This window comes from Leucopleurus acutus, assembly GCF_964270905.1.
Source record: "Leucopleurus acutus genome assembly, chromosome: 12".
Classification (NCBI taxonomy): Eukaryota; Metazoa; Chordata; class Mammalia; order Artiodactyla; family Delphinidae; genus Leucopleurus; species Leucopleurus acutus.
The window spans coordinates 90352085-90379794 of NC_139154.1; the positions used below are offsets into that span (position 1 = coordinate 90352085).

The 27710-nt window shown below is 52.2% G+C and overlaps 1 protein-coding gene across 3 annotated transcripts in view; it reads right to left on the reverse strand.

Moving 5' to 3' along the window:
* SFXN5 (sideroflexin 5) overlaps positions 1-27710 on the reverse strand; it is a gene marked incomplete at its 5' end in the record, with an annotated part of 115542 nt that overhangs the window by 18870 nt on the left and 68962 nt on the right. For 2 of the 3 annotated variants that reach the window (XM_082851951.1, XM_082851952.1), the window contains 3 exons: positions 5207-5292; positions 7250-7365; positions 23230-23320. In XM_082851951.1, the coding sequence (XP_082708077.1) occupies positions 5207-5292; positions 7250-7365; positions 23230-23320 (293 nt within the window). The remainder of the gene's footprint in view (positions 1-5206; positions 5293-7249; positions 7366-23229; positions 23321-27710) is intronic. The other variant, XM_082851953.1, reaches the window with a different exon arrangement.

A 27710-nucleotide genomic window follows, 5' to 3' on the forward strand; every position in this document is an offset into this window, starting at 1 on the left:
CCTTGTCACCTTCAATCCAAGAGCCACAGTGACTTGCCCAAGGCCAAGACCAAGTCTGCGGGAGGCAGGCAGGGCTGCTGTGTGGGTTCCTCTGACTCCCTAAAGTGCTGTCACTGAGCTGCTCTGGCTCTTGCCTTAAGGACCCTTTGCCCGCTGCATCACCAGTTCACAGTTGGCACCCCTCCCCACGGTGAACAAAAGAGCTGGGATTCTTGGGCAGGAGAGGGGTACGAAAGCCTCCCTCCAGGGCCCTGGGTCCCCCAGCCCCATGACGAAACGGCCTCTCCAGACAGAGTGGAGGGCAGAGCAGCTGGCGGGTCCACCTTCACTGCGTTGTCCCTCAGAACATTTCGCTCTGTATAATCCACCAGGCATTCCACTTGGGGAGGCCTGAGGTGGCATGTGTCAGCAAGATGGATTACTTGCCAAGGGATGTTGGGTGGGTACACATGCTGCCCTGGGTCAGCGTCAGCCTCCACCGGACTGAGACTGGCTCCTGGTGTGAAGAAGCTATAACCAGGGCTCTTGCCCTCCCCTCCTGGAGCAGCGCTGCTGTGGCCACAGGCAGGGGAGAGGCTCTTCTGGGGGCAGCGCCTCAGTGTCGGGGCAGGCAAACCCCACACCACCTTCACCTCCTGGCACATGAATCCCAAAAGCAGCTGGCTCTAAGGCGACAGCAAAACTGGGAGCAGCAGTTCTCAAACTTTAGTATCTAGGCAGTGGTTAAAAATGCAGACTCCCCCATGAGATCCTGATTCAGTTGGTACTACACCTGGGAACCTTCCCTGAGTCTAAAACAGGTGATCCCCAGACCACACTTCTGGGAAACTCTGGCCCAGGATGCTCCTACTTAGGTACCAATAACAATCCAATTACTCGTAAATTCTATGCAAGTAAAAGACCTGGACACAGTAAGCGCTCAGTGAGGTGTGTTAGTATTGCTGCTGTTACTGCCCTTGTTACCAGCAGGAAGGAGGGAGGATCCTGGTGGCTGGGTTGTCCTCCAGCCCTTCCCACTGGCCCAGACTCCAAGATCTGTCCAGTTGTTGAATTAAGCCTGAACTGAGCTATTGGGGAGGAGAATTTCCACAGGATTAAGAACAGGGGGACAAAGGTGCCCAAATCAAACTCAAGCCCTTCTGGCATCCCCTCTGCCTTGGTCCAGTGCCCCCATCTTCTCCCTCTCTTCCAAGTGAGCCTTACCCCCCTCTTCCCCACGGACTCAGCCTGAGGCCTCCTGGGCTTCCATGGGAGTTACGGAGGGCTGGGATAAGGCTGAGATGGGTCCTGAGATGTTTTCAACTCAGATTAACTTCTCCAGCAGGACCAGAAGGTGGGCACTCTTGCTCCCGTGGCAGCGACTGGGACCTCAGTCCCTGAGGGTGGCCAGAGCAGAGGGGAGGGGACAGGAGGGTGTGTGGTCCCTGGAGGCATCGCCCCGAGGGAGGATCACGGGAGGGAGGTTCCCTCCCTGGCAGGTGAGGGGCAGGACATTGACTCATTCGGTGGGGACACTGGACAGACCCCTTCTACGTGGGGCTGCGACCTTGGTTCCTCTCTCCGGGTGGCTGGCTGAAGTCCCCACTGTGAAAGGGATCCAGAAAGTCCCAGGCCTGTCCTCCCCACTCAGGAAGGAGAAAGGTTCAGACAGCAGCCAACAGGAGCCTCTGAAGTCCCAGCCCAGGCGGGAGAGTGAACACAGCAGGACAGGGGGAGGGGAGGAGGAGAGGGAAATGGCAGGGAGGAATTGGAAAGGCAGCTGGGGGAGTTAAAATATGCAGATGGAGAGATGTGCGAATGCCTGGGAGAGAGGAAAGACCCGGATCCCCGGGAATGAGGGAGGCTGGGGAGCGGCCTCAGGAGCTACCGTGGAGGGTGTGGCCTGAACCCTGACCAAGATGAGACCCAGCCCGGGAGGGCAGAAAAGTCCAGGCCCGGGCCAGGGCCAGGGATGCAGAGCTGGGGGAGAGACCCCCCCACAGCTGCCTCTGAGTTGGGGGGGCGGGGCTACTCTCCGGGCCCTGAGTCCCAAACCAGCTTCCTCCCCAGGACAGTGGAGCTGGAGGGGAGCCCTGGGCCTGAGGGAAGGTCCGGTGGAGAGTGAGGGGTGGGGCGTACACCCCTCAGAGTGGAGGATTCTCGGCTTCTGACGGCAGACCCTTTTCCTTTCATCTCAGAGACAGGGACACCTGAAGATGCCGCCCACCTCTGCTATCCCAGCAGGAAAGCCAGGGTCCTCCCAGAGAGGAGAAACTGAGGCCGGGGCCAAGGCAGCCTCGCTGCCACACAACAGCTTGTCTCCCCATTGCCGTGCATTCCCTCAGCACTTGGAGCAGTTTTACTTTTGCGCTCCATTAATTTGCAAGCAGGCTGCTTTGTAAGTGTTCTTTTGTCTTTTTTCCCTGGCTGTCCTGACTCCCTCACCCAACCAGGGGCTCCCGAGGGTTGAGGGTAGGGCTGCCTCCCCCATCAGCCTCCTCAGCAGAGGCCCTTCCATTAGCACCCTGCATGGAAAGGCCGTGGGGTGCCCGGCAGGGGGGCCCCAGCCAAGAGCCAGGGGCCCGCTGGATGGTGCAAAGTGCCAAGCTCTAGTGGACAAGGTGGTGAGGGGGGCAGTGACATCATTCTCCAGGTGGGAAACTGACCAGCCCCCCGGGACTCCTGCCAGGAGTCTCAGTTGGTGCCGGCCCTGCCCTGCCCCCCACCTCACAGTCTGGCAGCTCCCACCCCCCCCTGCCCCATGTATATGAGGTTAATTATGTCTTTGAGGGTGCAAACTGAGTCTTGTTCGTCTTGATATTCCTGGGGGAACCCAGGCTAGACTCTTTCTCCTCCTGAGAGACCCTCCCACAAGCTTCAGGGAAGGACCAACTAAATACAAGTCTTCCAGGAGACCAATGGCTAACCCTCTTCTACCTACCCGAGGGGCTTCCTTTGACCCTGAGCTGAGCCAGATGCAGGGCACCCGCAGTCCAGGTTGATTCCAGGCTGGGACAGTCAGAACTAGAACAATCCCACCCCACCTCCCAAGCCTCCCAAAGCTAAGTTTAAGCCCCCAACCAATGGGACACTAACTGTCACTCCACTTTCTGCAAACCTAGCTCAGATGGCACCCAGAAGGCATCACAGACCACATTTTTCCCCAGCAAATTCCAGGTTCAAGATTCAGTAGCCTTGAGGACAGAAACCCTCCCTTCCTCATTTGCCCAGTGGTGTCCTTGTGTGCACTTGCAGTCGCTGGTATTTGGGAACAGCCTCAGTTCACCAGAGAGCGGCGTATACGAGGATCAGGGGCACCGAAGGAATCGCTTCCCATGATTTATTTTTGCAACTTCCAGAGGAGATTAATATTCTTAAGTCTCAGTGTTCAACACACCATCCCTTGCTCAGGTAGCCACGCCCACTATGCACCTCCCCCACTCTTCCAGGGGACGAAGAAATCATCCCCTCAGCTGGACACAGGGCCCCTTATCAGCAGGCGCAATGAGAGAGCGTGCTTTGTTTCTGTTGGGTTGGGCTCTTCAAGGTCCACGCAACAGGGTCACACCTTGCCCAGAAAGCCCTCCCTTCCACCAAAATCCTATCTTACTCTCAGTGCCAGCTGCAGCCTCTTTCCTCTGGACCAGCCCTCCCCTCAAGGTCACCCTGACCCTGTTCCCACACTGCCGGGTCCCACCTGCAGCTGACCTTCGTGTGGGTCCTGCCCTTATCAAAACACAGGCTTTCTGAGGCCAGTTCCCCAAATCTGCCCCTCTCCTGTCTCCATGCGGGGTGGATTCCAAAGACAGGCTGATTATGTGCTGTGATCCAAAAATCCAAGAGGCAGCCAGTGTGGTAGGAAGAGCCCAGCTTTGCAGCCGTATTCCTGGGCCCTGCCTGGCTCTGCCACTTCCTAGTGTGTGACTGTAAGCAGATGATACAACTCTCTTTGCCTTCCTTTCCTTGTCTGTAAAATGGGGACATCATGCTCACCTCTTTGCACTGTTGTGAAGGTTAAATGAGATCATTCATTCATCCAACAAACACTGAGCGTCACTATGTGCTAGGAACTCTGCTAGATGCCGTGCAGGGCAGTAAACAAAGGAACTGACCTGCCTCCATGGAGATGACCTTCTAATGAAGCAGACAGATAGCATATAACTAAATAAAGAATCTCAGCTATCGATAAGTGCTGTGAGTAAAAATAAGGCAGTGTAGTGGGGGAAGAAGTCCTGGTGGCTGTAATCTCGATGGGGTGGTCAGGGAGGGCCTCGTTGAGGAGATGGCATTTGGCAGGGACCCGGCTGGGATGCAGCCAGTGCTTAGCTGTTAAGTGTTAGCTGTTACTGTAATTTGTTTTGTGGGACTACGAAGGTCCCCAAATTGGGGAGAAGCCCCTGATCCAGAGCCCCAGAGGGAGTGCCCCCGAGCCCATCCACTGCCTTGAGGTGCCCCTCCCAGGCTGGGCCCCCGGGAAGGAGGAAGCGATCACCTCTTCACTTTTATCTGCACCAGACCTCCAGGCCTTTGCTCATCTGGCTCCCCACACCTGGAACCCTTCCCTGCCCCTTGCCATCCTCCTAGATATTCCCCAACCCTCAGGGCCTGCCCAAACCAGCCCTGCTTCCTCCCTCCTCTCCTTCCAGCAGCATTCCCGCCTTTGTGATTCAATTTTACATTCATTAATTAATAGAATCACTCCATCATTGTTCTTATTATTGTATCTCCTTATTTCTTTATGGTCAGGACAAATGTGTTCTCAGAATATCCCTCTGAGGGCGGCAGGGAGGTTAGTACAATTATTGTCTAAATGAAGAAACTGAGGCTCAGTGAGGTGGTGACTTGCCTCATGGCAGATGCCGGAAAGGGATGCGCTAGGCCCAAGTCTAGTCTTCCCACCATAGTCCTCAGACTCTCTTCACCACTGGTCCTGTGCTGTGCACTAATAGACCGCGTGCGTGCACACACACACACACACACACACACACACACACACACAACCTAGAACCGCCAGCTCCAGGGCAGGGCCAGCCATGTCCATCGGGACATCCCTCCTAGAACTTAGCACAGGGTCCTGAGCAGCCAAAGTCCATTAATTCTCACAGGATGATTCCAGCAGCCCTGCCAGGGAGAGTTTGAACAAACCAGGAACCTTGCCCTGGGCCAGCAGGTCCCCCTTCCCCCACCCTCTCCGCCACGATGGCCTCTGTCCTGGGCCCCAACTCACTTCTCCAGCATGGACATGACGATCGGGGGTAGCACCAGGATGGGCATGGGGAGGACCACCCGCGTCAGCGCCGTCTCCAGCAGGGCCTGAGGGGCAAGCAGAGGCCATGGTGAGCGGGGCGGGGGTGGGACAGCCTCGGGGCAGCAGCCCTGGAGCCCCTAGGTGTATGTACCACTGCTAAGCACATCTGGCTGAACGGAATCATTCATGGAATCCCTCACGAAGCCATATTCCAAACAACAGAAAAAAGCCACCCCCTCTTCCCATAGCAGATCCGCATCACCTGCCACATGTGGGGGAGTGGAGGCAACCCAGAAGCGGCCCCAACAAGGGGCCTGCACCCAGGGAGGTGAATCGGGTGGCAGGGTACAGCGGCTGGGAGGAAACATATGGAGGACCTGAGATGTTCTACAAACAAAGCAGGCACTGGAAGGGCCAGAACAAACAGCTGTGGCCTGCTGAGCCGCGTTGAGGCTCCTGGTGCCCAAGAAGAGGGATTCTGGGATTTACTTTCTTTTCCCTTAAAGACAAAGATTTGGAGGATCTGGCCATTTCCTGGCTCTGGATGAGAGTCTTTCTTAATGACAAGAGGTCAGCTTTGTAAGTGGGAAAAGCTTCTGCTGAGTGTCTGCTGTCCCCATATGGGGTCTGCCTGGGGCCTTGCTCTGGGGGCTCCCTCAGGATTCCGGGGGTGGGGGGCTGGTCAAGGCACAGCTCAGTGGCAGTTCTGCACCCTGATGGTCATTGTGATGAGTTCCTTTAACCCCACGGGCTCCCAGCCCTCAGAGAAGGCTCAAGGAATGCTTGTAACCCACGGGTCCCTGGAGTCCCAAATGGCAAGGGGCTGATATAGGCAGGAGAAGGGAAGCCCAGGGCTGCAGAAGAGCGTGGGGTTCCCTGCTGTTTGGACCACAGGGAGGAGTTATCACAGTTGGCCTCCCTCACAGCAAGTAGGGAAAAGGATAGAGCTGGATAGGAGGTTAGGGTGATGTAGGAAATGGAGGCCAAATCCCCTCTGATGATGGGCTCAGGGCTAAACATTTCTCCCAGGAACTTGGGTTCTTCGTGACCAGCCTCAGGAAGGCCTGGGAGAGGTCCCTCCAGTCTTCTGAACAGGTGTGGGGATGACAGGGGGCCCAGAGCCTGTGCAGGAAGCAGAGGATGCGGTGTTGGCACTGGCACCCCTGAGCCCCTTGCCCTTCACAAGCCTTGGACAGACACTTACTTTCCCTGAGATCAGTCAGTGGGGAGGGAAGGACCAGGACAAGAGAAGCGTCTTCCTACCTCAGAGGCTTATGGAGAAGGCCTCAGTGACAGGGTGCAGTGGGGGGCCATGTGGGAGCTCATAAGGGACAGGGCTGGAGCAGAGGGGACCCAGCACTTGGAGGCCAGAGCAGGACAGGCCACTAACTGCCATTAGGATGAAGGCTGGAAAGCACAGGAAGATACACAAGTGGACAGGAATTTTTTTTTTTTAATTGCAATTGCTAGATGGGTGAGGCTGGTGAAACCAGAAGTGAAAGAGGGCCTTCCTGTAACAAAACATTCTTCTCCAAACCACGCCCGTGGCTTCCTGCAAGCCCAAAATCCCTCCGCCTCTCCCTAGTGACTATCACCTGCAGAAGTGCTTATTAGCACACAACCACAAACCATCAGCTTCTATGCGTCGGGAGGATATGAAGGCCCTAGGCCCTAGGTCCTGGGGAAGGGAAAGAAAGCTCTGGGGGGGCCTCCTCTGCCCTTACCAAGTAAGAGGTCAGAGAAAGCACGTCCAGAGGGGCTGGGACAAGAGATGGGGATGTTTCCCAGTAGTGATGAGGCGACTGGAGAGAAGCAAGGGTGTCTGGTGGGCAGGTGTGGCTGGGGCCAGACCTGAGGCCTGGGGCTCAAACCAATGGGGGGTGGGGGTGGGAGTGGGGTGACAAGGAGAGCTGAAGAGGGCAAGGCAAGGGCGCTGAGGACACAAGCCCCTGGGGAATGAAAGTGTCTAGGGAAAACCGACCACAGCCTCCCTACCAGCCCCCGAGTCCCCAGACGACCCACATGTCTGGCTGCGATCTTGGAGGAGCCCACGAGGTTGCCATCACCATCCAGGACGTCAATCCCCTCCTCCAGCTCCCCGTACCGCATCAGGACCACGTTGCAGATGTTGGCGCTGGCTGGAGAGAGAGGGTGGCAGGGAGCCGGCGTGAGGGGGGCGGATGGCATTCTACCCTGCGCAGGAGATCACTGGGCTCCACCCGCACCAAGCAACAAAGGTTCTGAATAAATGCCACGTCTGTTCAAACAGTGGGCGAAGGTGTGGCTCTGCTGCCTATCAGCCTGGTGAAGGATTTGGGGGCCCTTGGGAACCTGGAGAGCAAAGGTGGAAAATAACCAGTGTCAGGAAGGAAAGGGAAACTATTTAGGGCTTAGAGAGCGGCCAGGGATCAAGAACGCTGCTTTCCTGTCCTCAGGCGCAGGCCCCACGGGCAGGCGAAGTGGATGCCCACCTGGGAGGGCTCTCGGGCTTGAAGACACATCGCCCACACTGGTGCCTGATGCTCCACCATCAGCACCTCCATCCCTTGGGCTGCCTTTCCGGGCATCCTCTTGAATTCCAGCCCCCCACGTTTAGCCCCTCGCTCACTCCTCAGAATGAATCAATTTCCCAGAGATTTGCTTCCCCGACAACAGGTGCCAGAGCAGGCAGGCACCTCAGTGCTAACCTGGCACCGCCCCCTCATCATATGGATGGAAAATTGAGGCTCAGAGATGGGGAGTGACTTATCTGAGGTCACACAACAAAGCGGGACAGAGCTGAAAGGCTACAGTGCCTCATCCTTCGGGTACCCAGGAGATGGAAGGGTTTGGGGCGGGGTGTGGTGGGGGTCAGGCACGGCTAAAGGCACACCTTCTACGTTCCTGCTCCACGTGCTTGGGTTTCCTCCTTTGGCCATGCCTCCCCACGTCAGCTGAGATCACGGTGACCTGGGCTGAGGGGAGGGCTCCTGGCTCCTTAGTTCAGCACTGTGTGTCAGAGTTTGGGCGGCCACCCATCAGCTGGTGACTGGCACAGGGAGCCTCTTTCAGCTCCTCCCCCCTGGGATCCACGTGGCTGGCCCTGGGCTCAGGGCCGGGTGTGGGTGCTGACCTCGCCTGAACTCCTCCGGCCCTGTTCCAGGATGGAAGTGGGGGGACTTGGGGGTGGTGGGAGGGTGGGGAGTTCGGGGGGTGACAAATTTGGAGCCCGCCTGCTCCACTCCTCCCCCAAAAGCGCCTTGCTGTGTTTAAAGTTTTAATTTTTGCTAATTAATGTCAATTAATTTTGTATAATGAGTGTTTAATTTTGGGGAGTGTGTGAGCCTGGGAGCGACTGCAGTTCTGGGCTGTGAACGCTGATTAGCATCAACACCTGCTGCTTCCCCACTCCCTCCAGTGGGGGGGAGGACACCAGGGTTTGGGGAGCTGGAGGGCGGCAGGGCCTAGTGGGCAGGTGGAGGAGGACCACAGATGCTCCTGGTACCCAAGCCAACACTGGGGAGCAGAGTGGTCCAGGGCGCTTGCAGCTGGGGGACAGGATTCTGCAGGTGAGGGGTGGCTTGAGGCCCTGGGGGTCTCTGAGCCTCAATCTCCTGTTTCAGTCAAGTGGGGAGGTGGAATAAACAGAGAGGAAGACTGAGATACTCTGCAGTCTTTGGAGAAGAAAAGCAGGAGACCAAATACAGTTTCGAAATGTATTTACAGCACATATGCCATCTCTGAGTAGCTCGTGTTTCCACACGACACACAGGAGCAGTGGGAACCATGCGCAGACCTTTTCGGCACCAGTTCCTCCTGTCTCCACAGCAGGCGTGCTCTCCTGTCTTACACGGGCTCTCAACTGGGGCCATCTTTATGAGACATTTGGCAATATTTGGAGACGTTTTTGATGATCACAACCTGGGGGACGGGGGGCTGCTACTGGCATCTAGTGTGATCTCTAGAGACCAAAGATGACTAAACATCCTACAATGCACAGGACAGCCCTCAGAACAAAGAATTTTCCAGCCCAACGTGTCCGTAGTGCTGACGTTGAAAAACCCTCGTCCTAACACACGTCCAGACTGACAGAGTTAGGAAGGTGAATCTGAGGTAAAGGAAGAGAGAATGGGAGCCTGGGTTTCAGGCCAGCTGGGCTTAGGTTCCAGTCCTGACTCTGCATCTCCCCCTCCCCGCCCTCAGAGGTGAGCTCTTGACAGCCCCCAGGGCCCCCAGAGTGGCCTTGGGAAGGGGCACCTGGCCTGGGTGTTAGTGACTCGCCCTCTAGTGGTGGCAGGATGTACTACACCCATCGCACCCCTGGGACGGCCAGGCCCTCAGTACCCAGGATACCCAATATTAGTCTCTCTTTGGAGAGAATATTGGGGTTTTCTGCCCCGAAAGGCATCAATCTCTGCCCTCTGAGAATCCTTTCCACCACCACGCCAGGAAAGGCAAGGCCACAGGAATGTAGCCCAGGGGAGGAGCAACTGCTTAAAGCCAGGAGCCAACAGCTGACTCCGCAAACCCCACCCCCTGCCCAGCTTCCCAAGTGTAAAAGGAGGGGCTGCATTTAGTGTCTCCACGGGATCTCTGGGTGCTGTCTGAGCTTACAGGATCTCCAGGTAGAGGGAAGCCAGGGGCGGCTGAGACATATCTAGCCTGACTCTGTGTGTGTGTGTGTATGTGATGGAGACAAAGACAGGAGAGAGCATGGTTTTCGAGGTGATGGAGCTGCCCCAGGCTCATGGTGGCATCTCTCCTGCTCTCTGAAATTTCCGAATGTGTGATGTGGCCTCAGAAGGACAGAGCAGGCCTTTGGTTCAAACATAAAACAGGGGGCTTCCCTGGTGGCGCAGTGGTTGAGAGTCCGCCTGCCGATGCAGGGGACACGGGTTCGTGTCCCGGTCTGGGAAGATCCCACATGCCGCAGAGCGGCTGGACCTGTGAGCCATGGCCGCTGAGCCTGCGCGTCCGGAGCCTGTGCTCTGCAATGGGAGAGGCCACAACAGTGAGAGGCCCGCGTACCGCAAAAAACAAAACAAAACAAAACACAAAACCACTTGAGATGAAAGACAAAGCATGAAAGGAAGTGAAAACCCAGCCTCCCTCCCCTCCTGGATGCTTTTGGGGATGACAATGTCCCCTCTCATCTGAGCTCCCTGGCTGGAAAGAAAGAGAAAACGCTGAAGGCCACCTCAGAAGATGACAACCCCAGGCTCCTCCCTTGGAACACCCACAGTTCTTACTGCTTACACAGACAACACATGCCCTGTAATCTCTTCTGTTGACTGTGTACAGTGGTTATCCATTTATTAAGCACTTGCTGTATGCACCGGTTGCTAGCCATCCCTGCCATTGAGCAATGAGAATGCCAGCCTGTTTTAGTGATTTCATTTCCATGACCTCTTCCAGAACTTTCAGTTCTGCTGTATTGCTTTCAAACCCTCCCAGGTCCTTCTCATCTCACTCCTGGACAGTCCAACTCCAGAGACATAGACACTGAGAGACTAAGTAAATGAAAAGAGAGAGAGAGACCAAACATGGGCTGTGGGTCTCCTTTCTAGCACACCAGCAAGATCCATTATTGACAACATCAGCAGGTTAATTAAGCAGTCTGTTAGTGATAATGATAAGAAAGCTGGCACATTTTCAACTCAGATTGAGTTCAAGACTCAAGCATAACTGATGTTGGAGCAGTGATGCTAGGAGATGTCAGTGGATGAGAGAGAGAGAGAGGGAGAGAAAGAGAGACAGAGATTGCTTCATGCTGATGGTAAACTCAGTGTCAAGGCCTGAGGAAAGTATGCTCTTGCCTGCTGCAGATGTTCTCACATCAGACACATCATGATGCAAAATCATGCAGATTGTGAAGAGCTAATGAAGCACCTGTGTGAAAAGTACAGTGTGGGGGGGAAGAAAAAGCAGCAGATAGAAAGACAAGTGTGCAAGTAAGTTCTCAAAAATATGACTACAGGGGAGCCTACCCCTTGAACTAGCACCGGAACAGAGGCATAGATCAATGGAGTTAATAGTCCAGAAACACCCCCAGCTGCAGGGGAAATGAATTTGTGTTAATGCAGTTGTATCGACTTGCAGGGAAAGGGCCATTTAAATACGGGGTGGAGCAATGGGCTATTCATCTGGGAAAACCAAATACCATAACTCATCTGCTCTAAGAGGCATTTACGCATATTTTAACATTATAAAAATCACCATGTGCCTTACAGTGCGTGTTGCAGGGGGACCTTACCTGCTCTTCCTCACAAGTCTCTGTGCATGGGTGAACCTAGCCACGTGTAGAGGTATCTGTTCATGCAACTGTCACCTCAGCTGCCCACAGCAATCCACACAGAATTTGAACTTAAACTTAGATTCCTAATTGTTGCCTAAAACATCTTTTTAAAACTTACACTATAATGGAGCATGGACACGAAAAGTTATTGTACATGCAGAAGATCGTCTGCCAGATACCAGGCAATGCAATTAAAGGCAGCAGAAATTGCCAAACCATAGATAGCTCCCCTAAAGAAATGCTTGCCCATATGCACAAAGAGACATTTACAAGGATGTTAATTATAGCACTGTTTGTAACAGCAAATAATTAGAAACAACCTAAATGTCCACCATTAGGGAACTCACGTGGGAAGATCGCCAAAACAAACTTATGTGAACAAAGTTATTGAGTATGTACAGGATGATTTACTGAACGTAAAACCCCACAACCGGTACACACACGTGTGTGCATAAATCCTTGGGTAATGTTCTAGAAGGGTCACACCTCACCGAGTAATCTTCTTGGGGAAGAGAACCAAATTTGGGAATTAGGGGTTATTGAAGAACTTCCACTTTTTTACCCTAAATTTTTCTAGACTGTTTGCATTTTTACAATGAGAATGTAACCATGCTTTACTTGTCTAAAAGTTGAAAAGAAAATGCCAATCTTCTTGAAGTAGATCATAAAAATTTTAAAGCCAGGAGGGGTTGGTGTGACCTATGCAGCCAAAAACACTTAGGCATGTGTTTCAGAAACTTCCTGAAGAAGCTGATTAACTTCAAGAATATTTTTTTCCTTCAAGTAAAGAATAAAATGAAACCACAAGTATAACGAAGTAGGAAATGAAAATAATACCAATAATCTTTCATATGTTTTGAAATTATACTGTCAATTTAAAAGGGGCTAAAACAGTCAAGATTACAGGCAGAGATTACGAAAAGCAGTGATGGCCATGATGCTGTGTTTAATGATCAAGTCCAAAAGAGAACTGTAAAATGTGAAAAAGGCTAAGATTCAGAATCTGTGGTATTGAAAAAAGTGACTTGGAGTGAATGTGTAGTGAACATTTGTTTATTCCTTCAAATGAATGTGAAATATAGTCCTCTCCTCTTCTGAAAGGTTATTACATTAATGCCTCATAACTGAGGTATCTTAGAATTGAGAAACATGGCATTTGATACCTATTTATGAACAATATTATAAGAAATGGGAAGCTTTAAAAATATATTTATTATATATGACAAAGGGCTACAAATATTAATCTATGGAGGGTCATGGTGACTGACTCTCAATAGCTATTCTACCCCCAAAAGATTAGTCAAAACTAATTATAATAACCCCTCCCTTGCCAGTGATTGATTTAGGAAGGGACATGTAACTGATCCTAGCCAGTGAGGGATGTCTGCAGGACTTCTGGGAAAAGTCTCCTCCCACTTAAGCAGAGGTGGCAGGCAGAGCCTCCTCTCCTCTGGGCAGTGGTGGGTTCTGATCTGATGTGTGGAATTGAGGCTGCCATCTTACAACCATGAAGGGAGCAAGCCTGAAGATGAAGCCCCTGGAAGAGCATAGAGATGGAAGGAATGGCCCTGGATGCCTCACTGGAGACTTGACCTCTGTAAAGTAATAAGAGAGGCTTTATTATTTAAGCCAGTTTGAGTTGAGGGTTTCTGTTACTTTCAGCCAAAAACAATCATAAAATGCATAAAGAGTTTTAACAATTATTAAGAAAAAGATATAGTGATCAACAGACTTACAGAACGAACTTATGGTTACCGGGGGGGAAGGATGGGGGAAGGGATAGATTGGGAGTTTGGAGTTGACATGTATACACTGCTATATTTAAAATAGATAACCAACACCATTGTAAAGCAATTATACTCCAATAAAGATGTTAAAAAATAAAATAAAATAAAAAAATAAAATAGATAACCAACAAGGACCTACTGTATAACACAGGGAACTCTGTTCAATATTCCGTAATAACCTAAATGGGAAAAGAACTTGAAATAGAATAGATACATGTATATGTATAACTGAATCACTATGCTGTACATCTGAAACTAACACAACATTGTCAATCAACTATACTCCAATATAGAACAAAAATTAAAGAAAAAGATACAGTGATCAAAATCACCAAAAAATATTCAAGTAAAAATTCATAAAAGAAATATTTTAAAATATCTAAAAATCAATGAACATGAACTTATTAATAGTCAAAGACTGATATTTGAATCTAAGAAAAAAAATCGATCTGCAGGAGTTCTTTATATGTTTTGGAGACTAATCCTTATTGGTTTAATGGTTTACAAATAGCATGTGGCTTGTTTTCTCACTGTTGGTGGTGTCTTCTGTCATACAGTTTAATATACATATATTATCAAATAAGCAATCCTTTCCTCTCTGGTATATACTTTTTTTGTCATCTATCCCGGGACTTCCCTGGTGGTCCAGTGGGTAAGACTCTGTACTGCCAGTGCAGGAGGCCTGGATTCGATCCCTGGTTGGGGAACTAGATCCCGAATGCATGCCACAAGTAAGAGTCCACATGCCGCACTAAGAAGTCCACATGCTGCAACTAAAGATCCTGCCTGCCGCAATGAAGATTCCACATGCCACAGTTAAGACCCGGCGCAGCCAAAATAAATAAATAATTAATTTTAAAAAAGAAACTCTATGTTTCTACTCCAGTGTTCATCTATATTTCCTTCTAGAAGCTTTAACATTTTACTTTACACATTTAGGTCTTCAATCTATCTGGAATTTGTTTTTGTGGACGGTATGAAAAGGAATCTATTCTCTCTCTCTCTCTTCTATTTGGAAACCCAAATGCCCAATAAAGTTAAGAAAAGATTCTCAACCATACTGGGAATTGGAAAATGCCAATTAAAAGGAGAAAAGAACCATTTCAGATAGACAAACATTTTTTAAAGATTGATAATACCAAATGTTGAAGAGGATGTAGGGAAACAAAAATCCAAACCTTGCAGGCAGAGTAAAAGCCAGTATCCTCATTTGGTAAAGGTAGAGATGGGCATTCCAGTTGACATGGTCATTCCACTTCTAGGTACAGACCCTAGACTGTTGATTCTCAACACTGGCTGCACAACTGGAACCAAATCTGAGGTAGGACCCAGATGTCTGCATTTCTTTTTAAAGCTCCCCAGGTGGTTGTTTGAAAACCTCTGGCCTGGAGAAGCTCCTACTCCTGTGCACATGGACATGTGTATAAGGCTGTCTGGTGCAGTACTACGTATAATAGTGAGAAACTGGAAACAACCTAGATGTCCCCAGTTAGTCTGTGGAAGACTCACGCAGCCTACAGCAGCTGAGATGAATGCATATGTATTAACACACATAAATCTCAAAACTACAATGACGAACAAGTTTTAAAAGGATATGTACAACACAACACAGTTAATGTAAACTTAACACACAAACAATACAATTTCTGGTTTATGGTATATACACATAATATACAATATAAAAACACAAATGGGGAAGATGCAAGTCAACAGCCTTCCTCAAGAGAGAAGGAGGAAACCAGAATCAAAAAGGCAGAGGGCAAAGAAGGCTTTGGGTACATCTAATAATGTATTCTCTATTTTCTATAATATTCCATGTGTTTGAAATAATATTTCATAATCTTTAGAAAACAGCCACAGAATGAGTTACTGTGGCTGTTAAAAGGATAAGTTGGGATTTTATGACTGTCATGGAAAGACATCCAAAATTTACTGTGAGCTTAAAAAGTGATTTACAAACAGTATACACAGTATGATCTCATTTGTATTAGATATATATTTATAGAGGCATATTTATATTATAGATAGATACAATAACTAGGCAGAGATTTCTACACTTTTAGATGTTTATTTGAATTTGGAAGGTTATATACCAAACTAATCTCTGGGGAGAGGAGGGCGATTGTTTAACTTATATCACAATCATGTATTATCAGAAAAAAAAATAGAATGATTTTTTATTAAAACAAAAACAAAAACACTCTAGTGGACCCCAGGAGACCTGAGCTCCCACCTTGCCTCCAGGTTGACATTGAACATAGTTCTACAGACTCCACTTCCTCCCTCTCTTTTATTTTGTAGGTAACAAGTACATCGATAAACAATCCAAATCACATAAAAGGGTAAATAATAAAAAGTAAGGTTAGGATTGGGCTTCCCTGGTGGCGCAGGGGTTAAGAATCCGCCTGCCAATGCAGGGGAAACGGGTTCCAGCCCTGGTCCAGGAAGATCCCACATGCCGCAGAGCAACTAAGCCCATGCACCACAACTACTGAGCCTGCGCTCTAGAGCCCACAAGCCACAACTACCGAAGCCTACGCGCCTGGAGCCCGTGCTTTGCAACAAAAGAAGCCACAGCAATGAGAAGTCCACGCACCGCAACAAAGAGTAGCCCCGCTCACTGCAACTAGAGAAAGCCCACACGCAGCAACGAAGACCCAATGCAGCCAAAAATAAATAAATAAAATAAATAAATTTATTTAAAAAAAAAGTCTCCTTCCAATTTAGTTTCACTCCCCTTCCCTGAGGCAACCACTCTAGCCAGATTCTCATGTCCCTGCCAGACACGGTCTATGTATTTACAAGCTGACATGTATGTACATCATCACCTTACAGACACACACACACACACAAACACACACACACTCGAATCGCACCAGACTATATAGCCCCTCTGTCTTTAGGGACGTGATGGTTATCAGATGGGGATGTACACCTTAATATTTCCTTGATTTCATGATGTTCTCCACCATTCTGCCTGAGAGGCAGTGGTATAGGGCACAGATTTTCTTTCAAATAGCTTGAGAATCTGGGGGGAGTTTCACAACCTATACTGAAGTGTCACAAACTCAGGACTGGGAATTTCTGGATTGAAAAATCAGCCTGTAGATGTAGGTATAGGCTGACTCTGAAGTGAGGGATCTCCGAATAAAAGATTCCTGCTAACACATTCATCTTCTGCAAAGCACCCTTTTATCACAGCTACTCCCTAGCTGGAGATTCTTCAATGGTCCCCCATTAATCATAAGCTAAAGCTCTAACTCTCAGCTGGTATTCAAGGCCCCAACATGCCCTTTCTCCTCCCCCTTCCCCAGCAGGCCCGGCCCACCCCAACCAGGCCTGCTCCTTCCACATTTATCAGCCCTCCTCCCCTGCCTCGTCCTTCTCCACCTCCTCTGACTCTGGACTTCTCTGCCTTCTGTATTTCAGGAAGTATAAGATATCTGAATTGGAAGGCCATTCATTCAGTAAGCATTCTCTGAGCACCTACTACGTGTATGCCAGGTCCTGGGCAAGCTGCCCAGAACAGGTGAGTTGCTCACACATAAGTGCCCCTCTCAGATTTTTGGACCAGGCTATACTACTCAGACACTTCCCTGACCCAGGGGTCAGGCAGCTCATTCCATTCACAGACGGTCAGTCTTTCAGAAGATCCTGCTACTCTTGTTTGGCTCCACGTATCAGTGCTAGTCTGGATGTGTGGGATCCAGAACTAAACAGACTCCTTTGTTCTGGCCACTCTATCTCTAATAATGCAGCTGAGGTCAGAGGGAGCCTCAGAGCCACACACCACATGGCAGACCTATTCCGAGCATACAGCCCACACAATCTCTGGATCGTTTTCCTAAGTACTCTGGTCAAATCAGGTCTCAGCACCTCTATACTTTTGCAGCCGCGTTTTTTGAACAGCAAGCCTTACATCAAACCTTGTGAGATCTTTTTGGATCCTGGTACTCTTGCCTGTGAATTCATAATCACTGCCAGGTTGCTACCCCTGTTCCTTGAGTCTGACCCGTAGGCCTCCTCTGACCAAGGCAGTTGTAAAATAACTGAAGGGGACGAGACTGAAGGCAGAGCCCTAGGACACACCCCTGGAGACTTCCCTCTGGTTGACTTGGTCCCACTGGCCCTGTCCACCTGGAGCCTGACACACACCGGGGCCCCAGGCCAGTTCTCGGGCTGCCCCTGATTCTGGCACCCAGTCCAGCCTACCTTTCCAGATCCAACCCAGAAAGGCTGAAGAATGTGCCCAGGATGACCTGGTCATCCACCCTAGGCCTGCTGACTGAGTGAATGACAGTGATAGTGAAAACTTGTATAAGAAAACAGAATATTCAAAGAACAATTTTAAAAAAAAACCAGAATAAATGTCCAAGCAGCCACAGAATGTGGTCACCAGTGCCATCAGGGTAGGGTTTTACTACGGGACGCCCAATTTCAAACCATTTCTACTAAAGCATTCATTTGTTCACTGAACAAACCCACACTGAACATTGGGTGGCAAGCACAGAGGGGGGTTGGGGGTTGGTGATGAATGAGGTCTAGTCCCTGTCTTGGGGAGTTCAGAATCTGATGAGGGAGGGAGACTTGGAGACAAAATGGGTAGTTCCAGGATAGACATAGGCACACAGGGTGCTGTGGTCTAACCCTGATTGGAGCTACCAGGGAGGGCTTCCTGGAGGAGGTGATGTCTGAAGTGAGAAACGAAGGCCTGGCAGCCAAGAGAAGGCAGAGTGTAGAACTGAGGTAGTGGGGAAGAGCGGGCACTCCAGTCAAGCAGGGCCTTGTGCAAAGACCTGGGGCCCAGTGAGAGGGCAGGAGGGAGGTCACAACGTTGACCCTACGACCATAGTGTGATGGGCTATGAGCAAGAGCCAGGCCAGGTCCAGGAAGCGGCTTGAGGGCCTCCAGGATGGCCTAAGCGCTGTGGACGCCACATTAAGTACCACTGACCTGGACAGAAGGAGCATAAATCACGAGGCCCAGGACACAGCGGACACAGGTGCACTCTGCTGTCTTCCAACCACAGGGATGAAGGGTGGAGGAGGTGAGGCCTGGGGACTGACCCTTGAGGCTCAGGCACACTGCCGGGGCCACCTCCCAGGTGAAGAAAGCAGGGTGGATTGAGCACCAGGGGAAGAGTGGTAAAGTGAAGGGGGAATCAATGCCAGGAAGACCCATGGCCAGGGCGTGAAGGGAAGCGTGGAGATGGGGGCAGAGATGGGACACACTGGTGTGAACGAGCAGAAGACCTCTCCCAAAGACTGCCCAGACACCCCGAGGAGCAGACTCACTTCTGGACACAGAGACTCCTTCATGGCGATGAAGTGAGCTGTGACATTTAATGTAAGGGACTGCTGCCAACAGCGCAGGTGAACTCACTTCCCACAAAGGGATGATGAGGCTGCCATTTCCGGTCCATGAAGGAAGGTTATTCCCTGTGCAAGGAGTTGGCCAGCGGTGCTGCAGCTCAGGCCTCCCCTGCCGGGAGCTCAGGCCCAGATGGGGCTCTTTATTAGCACACACGTGGCTCGCCCTCTGCTGCACGTGGATCCAGCCAGGCAGCCTGGGGGCAACCTTCAGAGCTTCCTGTCCGGCCCTCACCGCCACATGCACAGACAGGCCTGGGTACCCAGCCGTGCCCTCAGCTCCAGCTCACAGCCCCCGCCCTGCCCATGCCTCACAAGATAAGTCTGTGCCTCTCCCTGGTGCCCCATCATGGCACCTGGGACCTGCCGCTCCATCCTGCCTGCCACTCCTCCAGCTCCCACCTCAAGGCCTCCCGAGAAGGCTGTTTGTGGAGCTTGCCTGCCCTGGAATGGACTCCGCTCATGGAGACTGGTGGCTGGGCCTGGGGGCAGGGGTATTTTTCCGATGCCTCCTCGATTGACCTTTAATTACACTGTTTGCCCAGCTCCCCAAACCATTAACTTCCACCTCACAGCAACCACACATCAATTAATGGAGGGCCTGCTCGGAGCTCGAACTCCTGAACACAATTAAGCGTGACAGTCCACAAATAAGAAAGAACTGAAGAATTAATTAAGGTCTAAACAGATTAATTACCAGTCCCCAATCAATTCCAATGCCAGCACACATGCTCCTGGGCTCACCGTCTTTCCTAACATCTCCATGTATAAATAGAAACTGAGATTTCCCACATGATTGCTGTTCTAGACCAGGGCACAGCAAGGCTCTGAAACCACCTTGAGGGAGAGAATTGGCTGCAGTGGGCATCCTCGGGGCTTCCCAGGTACTCAGCACACACACATGCACACACATCAGTCGCACACACGTGCACACAACCCCAGCTGGAAAGCCAGGGGCCGACTGGTGGAGTGCTCCTGGTGGGTGCCACGCCCCAGCTGCCCCTGGACCACATCCCTCAGCTAGTTTTTCCCTGCAGGGGTGAAGGAGGTATCCAGGTGAACTTGAAGCAGCCCTGGCCTGAGCCTGGGAGGCCTGGGCTTTGGCCAGCTAAGGGTAACTTTCAGCAAGCCTGAATTTGTCTGTTCTTCTGTAAAACGGGGATGGCTCGCCCTGCCAGAGGGTCCTCCCAGAGAGAGAATGAGGAGAACTGAGGGGGAAGAGAGGCCTGCCAGGGGAGACACGGAGAGCCGTGGGCCGCTGACGCACCGGGCTCTGCAAACCCGCGGGAGGCCCGCAGCCACTCTCACAGAGGCCCCCGTTGGAAAGGGCTGAAACAGGGTCTGGTCTGAGGCCAGAGAGCGGTCGGAGTGGCCGAATCAGGTGCAGGAATCAGGCATCCTGTGCCCGGAAGTCTCGAGCCTCTCTCCTGGGCAGCAGTGGGGCACCTCCCAGACTTCAAGCTAGAGCAGGACAGGACAGAGCAGCGGGAAGAAGTAGCTGACCCCAGAAGCCTCCTCGTTCCCCAGATCCTGAGCGCCAGCCTGCCCAGGGGAGAGGGCGGAGGGGTGTGGCCGCTGAGCACAGGGCACACGGGCCCTTCCAGGACCTGCTCTCCCCTGAACTGAAGACCCCCTTCTGCTCCACCCCCCCACCCCACCCCCACCTACCAGGGCTTCATCTGATCCCTTCCACTTGCATCAACCTGCTCCCCGTGTGCGCTCAGGGCTCCGTGAGTCCTGTCTCTCCATCAGGCCAGGGGGCTGGAGGGCCAAAGGACCCTCTACAAGGTACGGCAAGTCCTGAGCAGGCTTCTCAGTGGCCTTAATGGTGGCCTGGTGCAGTCTGGTCTCGCCTGCCATGGGAAGCAGAGGTGGACACCTGGAGGGACCTAGGCCCTGCCAGTGTGCTGTTGGGCCAACAGATGCTCTGTCCGGCTGGAGGCCCTGGGGGATAAGGTGCAGAGAGGCCAAGTGCAGGGACTAGTCAGTGGCCTGAGAGGACCAGGGGGCTTTTAAGCCCCTGGGGGGTGAGGTGCATGCCTGTTCCCCCTGTACACCACTGTGTCAGTGTCCAGCCAGGGGGTTGGCAAGTGCCCATTTGCAGGTGAGCCTGGGATGGACACTGGGGGCCAGAGAGATGGAAGCCCGCATGTGGAGGAGGAGAGACAGGGGCAGTGGGTGGAAGGCAGGCAGGCACACAGCCAGGACTTGGGCAGTGGGCCTGAGGAAGCAGCCAGAAAGGGCCTACTGCTCGCAGGATCCTGGCGAGCAAGGACTGTCAGGGTTGCAAACCACACCATGTATACCCTGAGCGACTGCCTAGGGATATGCAGGATTGCAAGACCCTCCACAATGGCTGGGCCAGCGCGAGGGGCTGCAGCTCCCCCCTGACAAGAAAACAGGAGAGGAGTCGACTGGAGCCCAAAGAGGGACAGCTCAGAAAGTCGCAGGTGGCGGGGGGGGGGGCAGTATGGGCCAAACCTGAAAGCAGGGGCCCTTCTCCTGAGAGAGCCCCCAGAGAGGTTAAGACCACTTTCAAGGTCACACAGCAAGACGTCTGGCCAAGCAAGGCTGGAATGGTACCCTGGTGGAGTCCTTATCTGAATTTGGTTCAAGGACAGATTACATCTCAGCTGAGACCAATCCAGTCCAGTGCAGCTGAGAGCTGCCCCCTCCTCAGGCTGCATCTGACCCTCCAGCTCAGGATGGCTAGGAACGCAAGATCAGCAGCTGTGTTCACTCAATTAGGCCCCTTAACAAAGTCAGATCTAAAGAGTTATTCCATTAATGGCCCACACCAGAAATAGCTGAGTTCATTAGAAGTGTGGAGTTGCTATAGCAATTATCTGGGTCGACTGAGGATCAGCCAGGTGGTTGGTCCTGGGAGTTCATTAGCCTCTGGGCCCACGAGGAGATGGGGCTGCTCAATAATGATCTCCCACCTACTCACAGGGGCTTTTCAGGTGCTTCAAAGCACTTTCCTAGGAATGGAACTGGTCTGTGGTCTCATTTGATCCTCAGCTCAAGGCTGTAGGAAGGTAGGTACTGGTGCCCCCATTTTACAGATGGGGAAGCTGAGCCCTGGAGATGAAGAACAGGGTTGGGACCATGAGCTTGGGTCTCATGCCTGGCTCTTCAGGCTGAGCCTTGGTACCAGGGAGGTAATGGGACCTCATGCCCCTCCTGGGCCTGCTCCAGCTTTGTCTTCTGGCATGAGATGGGGAACTCAGTGTCATGGTTCAAGCACTTGCTTCTCCTTCTCTTTTGATGACTAATGGTGGTCAGCCTTGTGTTTCTTTCAGTGTCAGTGTTGTGTATTTCTTTTTAGTTTTTAAAAAAATTTTCAGGGCTTCCCTGGTGGCACAGTGGTTGAGAGTCCGCCTGCCGATGCAGGGGACATGGGTTCGTGCCCTGATCTGGGAAGATCCCACATGCCGCAGAGCGGCTGGGCCCGTGAGCCGTGGCCGCTGATCCTGCGCGTCCGGAGCCTGTGCTCCGCAACAGGAGAGGCCACAACAGTGAGAGGCCCGCGTACCACAAAAAAAAAAAAAAAAAAAATTCTTTTCACTGTTGTGCCCTTTCTCCAAATAAGGTGTAGGCTTCTTAAGAGCCAGGCTGGGCTTTGTGGGATCTCAGGGCCCAGGCCTGGGGCACCTATTGTAAGCTCAGGGCTCCAAGACCAGCAAAGACTCTGCTGAAAGCAGGCGAAAGCCCCTACACACACACACACACACACACACACACACACACACACACGTGCACGCACAGTTACCTGAATATGATTGGAGGCCCCTGAAACGTAAAGGGCCCACCACACAAGGGCTTGGAGCACCAGACTAGCGGGAGGCTTAAACCTTCCTGTGTGTCAGGAACCCCTGTGGCAGGCTGGTGAGGCCCTATGCGACCCTCCCCAAATAATGTCTCTAAGTGCATAAAACAAAATATGTAGGATTACAAAGGGATTATATTGAAATAAGTTATCAAAATATTTTTTCAATTGTGATACAGTAATAGATGTGATTTTAAACTAATTAAAAGACAAGATCTACTGGTGGATCTATTAAATATAATTTTGAATTAGTGTTGAGCATAAATGATATTTTAAGATCTTTGTAACAACTGTAATGTGACATGAAAATATCTGTGATTTCTACTGGTGACAGACACAAGTCCTGCTTATTACTGTGATTTGCTGCCTACATTCATGATGGAAGGAAATGTTAAATTTCAGTTAGAGGTTAGTATAAATATTTTCCCCAGCCAAGTCCACAAGATCTACTGCATTCTATCTACTGACCCCTTGGGGGTCTAGGGATCCTCGGTTAAGAATCTCTGTGCTAAAAACAGAATCTCAGGCACAGAGTTGGTCAGTGGCGCCGCAGTCACCCTTTATTCTACCTACACACATTTTGTTCCAGTCGCCCCAGCCAGGAGACACCCCCCACCCAGTGTCAGGACAGGTGTGGAGGGGCCGTCCAGCTCCCCCAGAGCCCGGCCACCCCACACGCCCACAGGTGGTACATGCATGCCTGTGCACACACGCACAGACACTCCTTACTGTGCAAGGCTTACCTACGGCGGGGAACGGCACAAATCTCTGGACGAGAAGGCGGGTGGCTGGGGTGAACTTGTTGGCTTTCTGAACCAGGACATTAAGGCCCACCTTAGAAAGAGAAAACAGAAAGAGTGTGTGGTGCTGCAGTGGCCCATGGGAGGAAGGGGCAGGCTGGGGGAAGAGCAGAGAGCGAGGGGCACCATCTTGCCTTGGAACTGCACTCCAGACCCTACATCCTCAGCATGACCTCATGCTGCCGAGCCCCAGTGTGGCTCCTTAAAGCATCACTGCCCAGTTGTCCCAGTTACCCGGCCCATGAGAAAGAGGGAGAGGAAAGGCATCAGCTACACACGCACACGCACACGCACATGCACACACACACACGTGCACACCTATAGCCTCTCTGGGGAGAGGAAAAGGGATGGTGGGGAGGTTGCTGTTAGAAGAATCTATAATCTGCAAATAAGTGAAGTGTAGAATGCCCCTCATTCCCACCCAGCTTCTTAAGTACCACATTCCTGGTGTCCCAGGCATGGGCCTGGCCAGACAGGGAGGACTCAGCACAGGGGGACTCACAGGTGACTGGAGAGGTAAGCAGAGCCGCCCAGAGCAGGACGGGAGTGCATCGGACATCCTGGGCTCTCTGTCCATCTTCACTCAGACTGCAGCTCCCCTCACCCAGCGCAAGACACCTGGGCCCCCCTCGCCTTTGCCTTGGGCACTCCCACTCCAGTCCATCCCCCATGCCAACCCTCGTCTTCCTAGAACACAGGTCCAATCCTGTCCGCCATGACAGCTCCTCCCCACGGCCTGTGCAAGTAGGTGAGTCTCCTCCCTGCAGCAGTTGTGGCCTCCGTAACCTCGCTTCCCCACTCCCCCAGCACCCACATTCCCTCTCCATGAGTCCAGTCAGCTGAAACGTTATGTGCATTTCCCACCTCAGGGTCTTTGCCCTTGCTGGTCTCTATGCCCCGAACCCCTTCCTTCCCCTGCTCAGTCTACGCCTGTTCTTTAAGGCCCAGCTCTGAGCGCCACCTCCCAGTGCCTTTAACACTGGGAGTCACTTAACCTTTCTCTGCCTCAGTTTCCTTATCTGTAAAAGGGACAGTAACGTCTACAGCACCCCAGGGCTGTTATAAGAATGTATGTACAGTGCTTAGCACGAGCTTGGCATGTAAGAGGCCTCAATTAATGAATCTACGTAAGAATGACGTCACCTCTCCCAGGCAGAAAGTCCCTCCCTTGCACATCACCAGCCCCTCCTTCCCAGCACTCAGTACCCCGTTTGTGGGTCTAATGCCCCCACTGGACTGAGAGGGAGGGACTGGGCCTTCTTCATCTTTGTATGCCTGGCCGTTAGGGCAGGGGATGGCACAGAGTCCATGCTCAGTAAAGCAGTGGCTGAGGAATAAATGCAACAAACAACAAAGAAGTGAATGGATGGAGAGATCAGCAAAGTCTGGAAGAGGGGCTTCTTGGAGGAGAGGAAGGTGGAGTTCGGCTGGGGTGAAGGACGTTTCGGTGGGGAAACCGCATGCGCACAGGCACGGGGAGACAAAAGAGGATGTCTGTGGCCAGACCAGAAGACGGGTGTATAGAGGCCTTTGCTCCCCCAAACTGAGGCCAGGGCCAGCCCTCCCCTGTGGGACTGTGGACCTGATGGGGCTGGGGACAGCCTGCTCTTGGCCTGGCACACCTGGTGGTTCAGCAGGCCACCCTGGCTCTGGCCTCAACCTTCTGGGTTGTTGGGGAAGATGAAGAACCTTGGGAAAGCCTCCAGGGCTGCAGGGTGCCCGCAGCAGTCAAATCAGGGCAGGCATGGCACGAATGGCCCAGCCCAGGCCGTAACTGTGAGGCCTGGGAAGATAAGAAGTGCCAACCCGCCATTCCCCGGGCAGTCCAGGATCCCGCAGAGCCAGAGTGCTGCCAGGCAAAGCCGGCCTGGGCCCTCAGGTGCCTGGCCTCCATTTGAAGCCCCAAGCTGGTGGTCAGAGTCAAATTCATATCCTCTCTGCCTGCTCAAAGGGAGGCAGGGAGGCACAGAGACGTGCGGCAGCTTGGACACACTTCAGTGGAGGGGGTGGGGGCAGGCTGGGGGGTGCTGCCCGCCCACCCTGGGCCCTGTGGCCCTGCTTCCAGGCTGCCCCTGCTGCTCAGATGGAACTCACCAAGGCCAGGTCTCCCCACTTTCAGCAGTAAGTGACTACCTCTGTGACTCAGAAATGGTTCCCCCAACCCCCCAAAATACCAGTGAATATGTTCCTACAAGGTGCCGTTGTGGAGGGAGGCCAGAGGACACACAGGCGGGCGTTAGCCGTGAGGAAAAGGAAAGGGGCATGTGGAGATACCAGGCCAAGTGCTGGGCACACCATGTGAAACATCTTAATTAAATCCCCACTAGCAGGCTTCTAGATAGGGCGTGTTGCCCCTTTTAACAGATTCAGAGAAGTGCAGACAGGTTCAGATAGGTTAAGTAACTTTGCCCAAGGACAGACACTATTATGAGGCAGGTGAAACTAGGATTCAAACCCAGAGTCTGCTAATTCCAAAGCCTTGCTCTTAGCCACTGTGCTATTTACTTTCCAACTGTCTTCCATCTCAGTGAGGAATGTCTGACAGTCCATTTTTTAAAATTACTACAAGCCATTTAAAACTGGCTGTTTGCAAAGCAAAAGCCTCCCTGAAAAGACCAGCCTGAGGCTGGGGCCCAGAGGCCTGGAAGGCAGCTCCAGGCAGAGAAGATAGGGGTCTTGAGCCACCTCTGCCCTCGGCAGCTAGAATATAGAAGGTCTGGGTTCAAAACCCTCCACATTTGTTTGGAAGGATGCAGGAAGTGCTGGAGGAATGGGAAGCAGGAGTCCTCTGAGAAGCCAGCAGGGAGCTGGAACCCTTCCCTGGCAGCCTCTTGAGGGCAGGCCAGGCTGGAGGGTGGTGGGAGGGCAGGAAGGAATAGTGATCATTGGTTGTAGCAAACACTCAGACATGCCCACTGCCCTCAAGCCTTCCCCTCCTTGGCTGGCTGTTCTTCCCACCGGCTAGGATTGGCACAGCCCAGAGTGATGACCCAGCCTGTCTCCCCCACTCTAGGTGGGAGCCCAGGCTAGGGAGGAGGAAAGAAGAGAAAAACAATTCTTGGGTCCCAGGTCTCTTCTGGCCTCCCCTTCCCTGAAGCCCCCAGGGTCTTCCCAACACGGACAGGTGAGATTTAGTGAGGCACACACACTTTTCTAAGTGCACAGCCCACATGCCTGAGCATGTGGGAAGGGGCTGGGACCAGCAAAGTAGGGAGAAGGCCCAGGCACATGTGTGGCTGCAAGCTCGCTAGGAGCCATTGAGGTCACGCCATCCACTCATCAAGGATGCGCCTGGTGGCAAGAAGGCATGAATACGGGGGAGGCCCCCAATCCAGACCTTAGTGTCCCAACAGCTAGGATGGCCACAGCCTGGGAAGGAACCAGGGTGGGCTGCTGACTGGGTTGGGAGCCTGTCTGTTCTGGTTCCTTGGGGACCCTTTGGCCTGGAACATTCGGTGGAGCCCATTAAAATTAAAAAGCCAAGTGGCTGGTGGCTCTGAATGCCAGCTCACTTTCCCTGGCATGGTGGGTCCTGTTTAAGGGAACCAGCTGGCATTAATGGCACACAACTCATCACGAACAGCAGCTAGCGATCAGAAAAATCTGAGCTAACAATCGGGTTCAGGAAAGATAATGAGATATGGAACAATCACTGCAGAGGGTCCCCCGGGGTCTGTTTTAACAGCTTCCAGATAAGCCACAAAATAGAAATTAACCAAACAGGGGCTGTATTTTGGTGGAGAGGAACACAAACCGGGTGCAGATTTTTCATAAGAATTCCCCATGTGGCCAGCAGACAGGGGTCCTGGGAGAAGCCAGAGCCCAGGACCCATGGGACGTCAGATTTGGCCGGAGGAAGCAGTGGACTTCCTCTGGCTACCTCTTTCCAAGCTCTGGCTCCCAGGCGGGTAAATTTGCCATGGGCAGCTGAGAAGGTCAGAGGAAGAGGAGGGAGGACTGGCTCCCTGGCCATCCGCTTTGGTGGAGATAAGTGCTGACCAGTACCAAGAACTGGGGTGGGGTGGGAGCTCCATGTCACAAGACCTTCAGTGTCATGTGCTACATGGCTGATAACTGTCTCCTTGAGTATGAAGGTCCTTCCAGGCCGACACCAGCCTAGCTTCTGCAAGGCCTGAGAGGAGACCTCAGATGGGATTGGGGCAATGCCTGCATCACGCAGGCTGTGTCCTCCACTCCAGCCCACATATCTGGTCCCCTGCAGGATGCCTCTGTCTCGATGGACTTCAGGCACTCCACCTGCACACACCACAAATGAAGGTTATCTTTCTCCTCCTCCACCACACCCGGTCTGCCTCTCCCATTCCCAGCTCAGCTCCTCAAGCCAGAAACCTAGAAGTCTACCTGGACAGGAGTCTCTGCCACCCCACGTCCAGCCCACAGGGCAGAGCTCCCTGTTCGAGCTG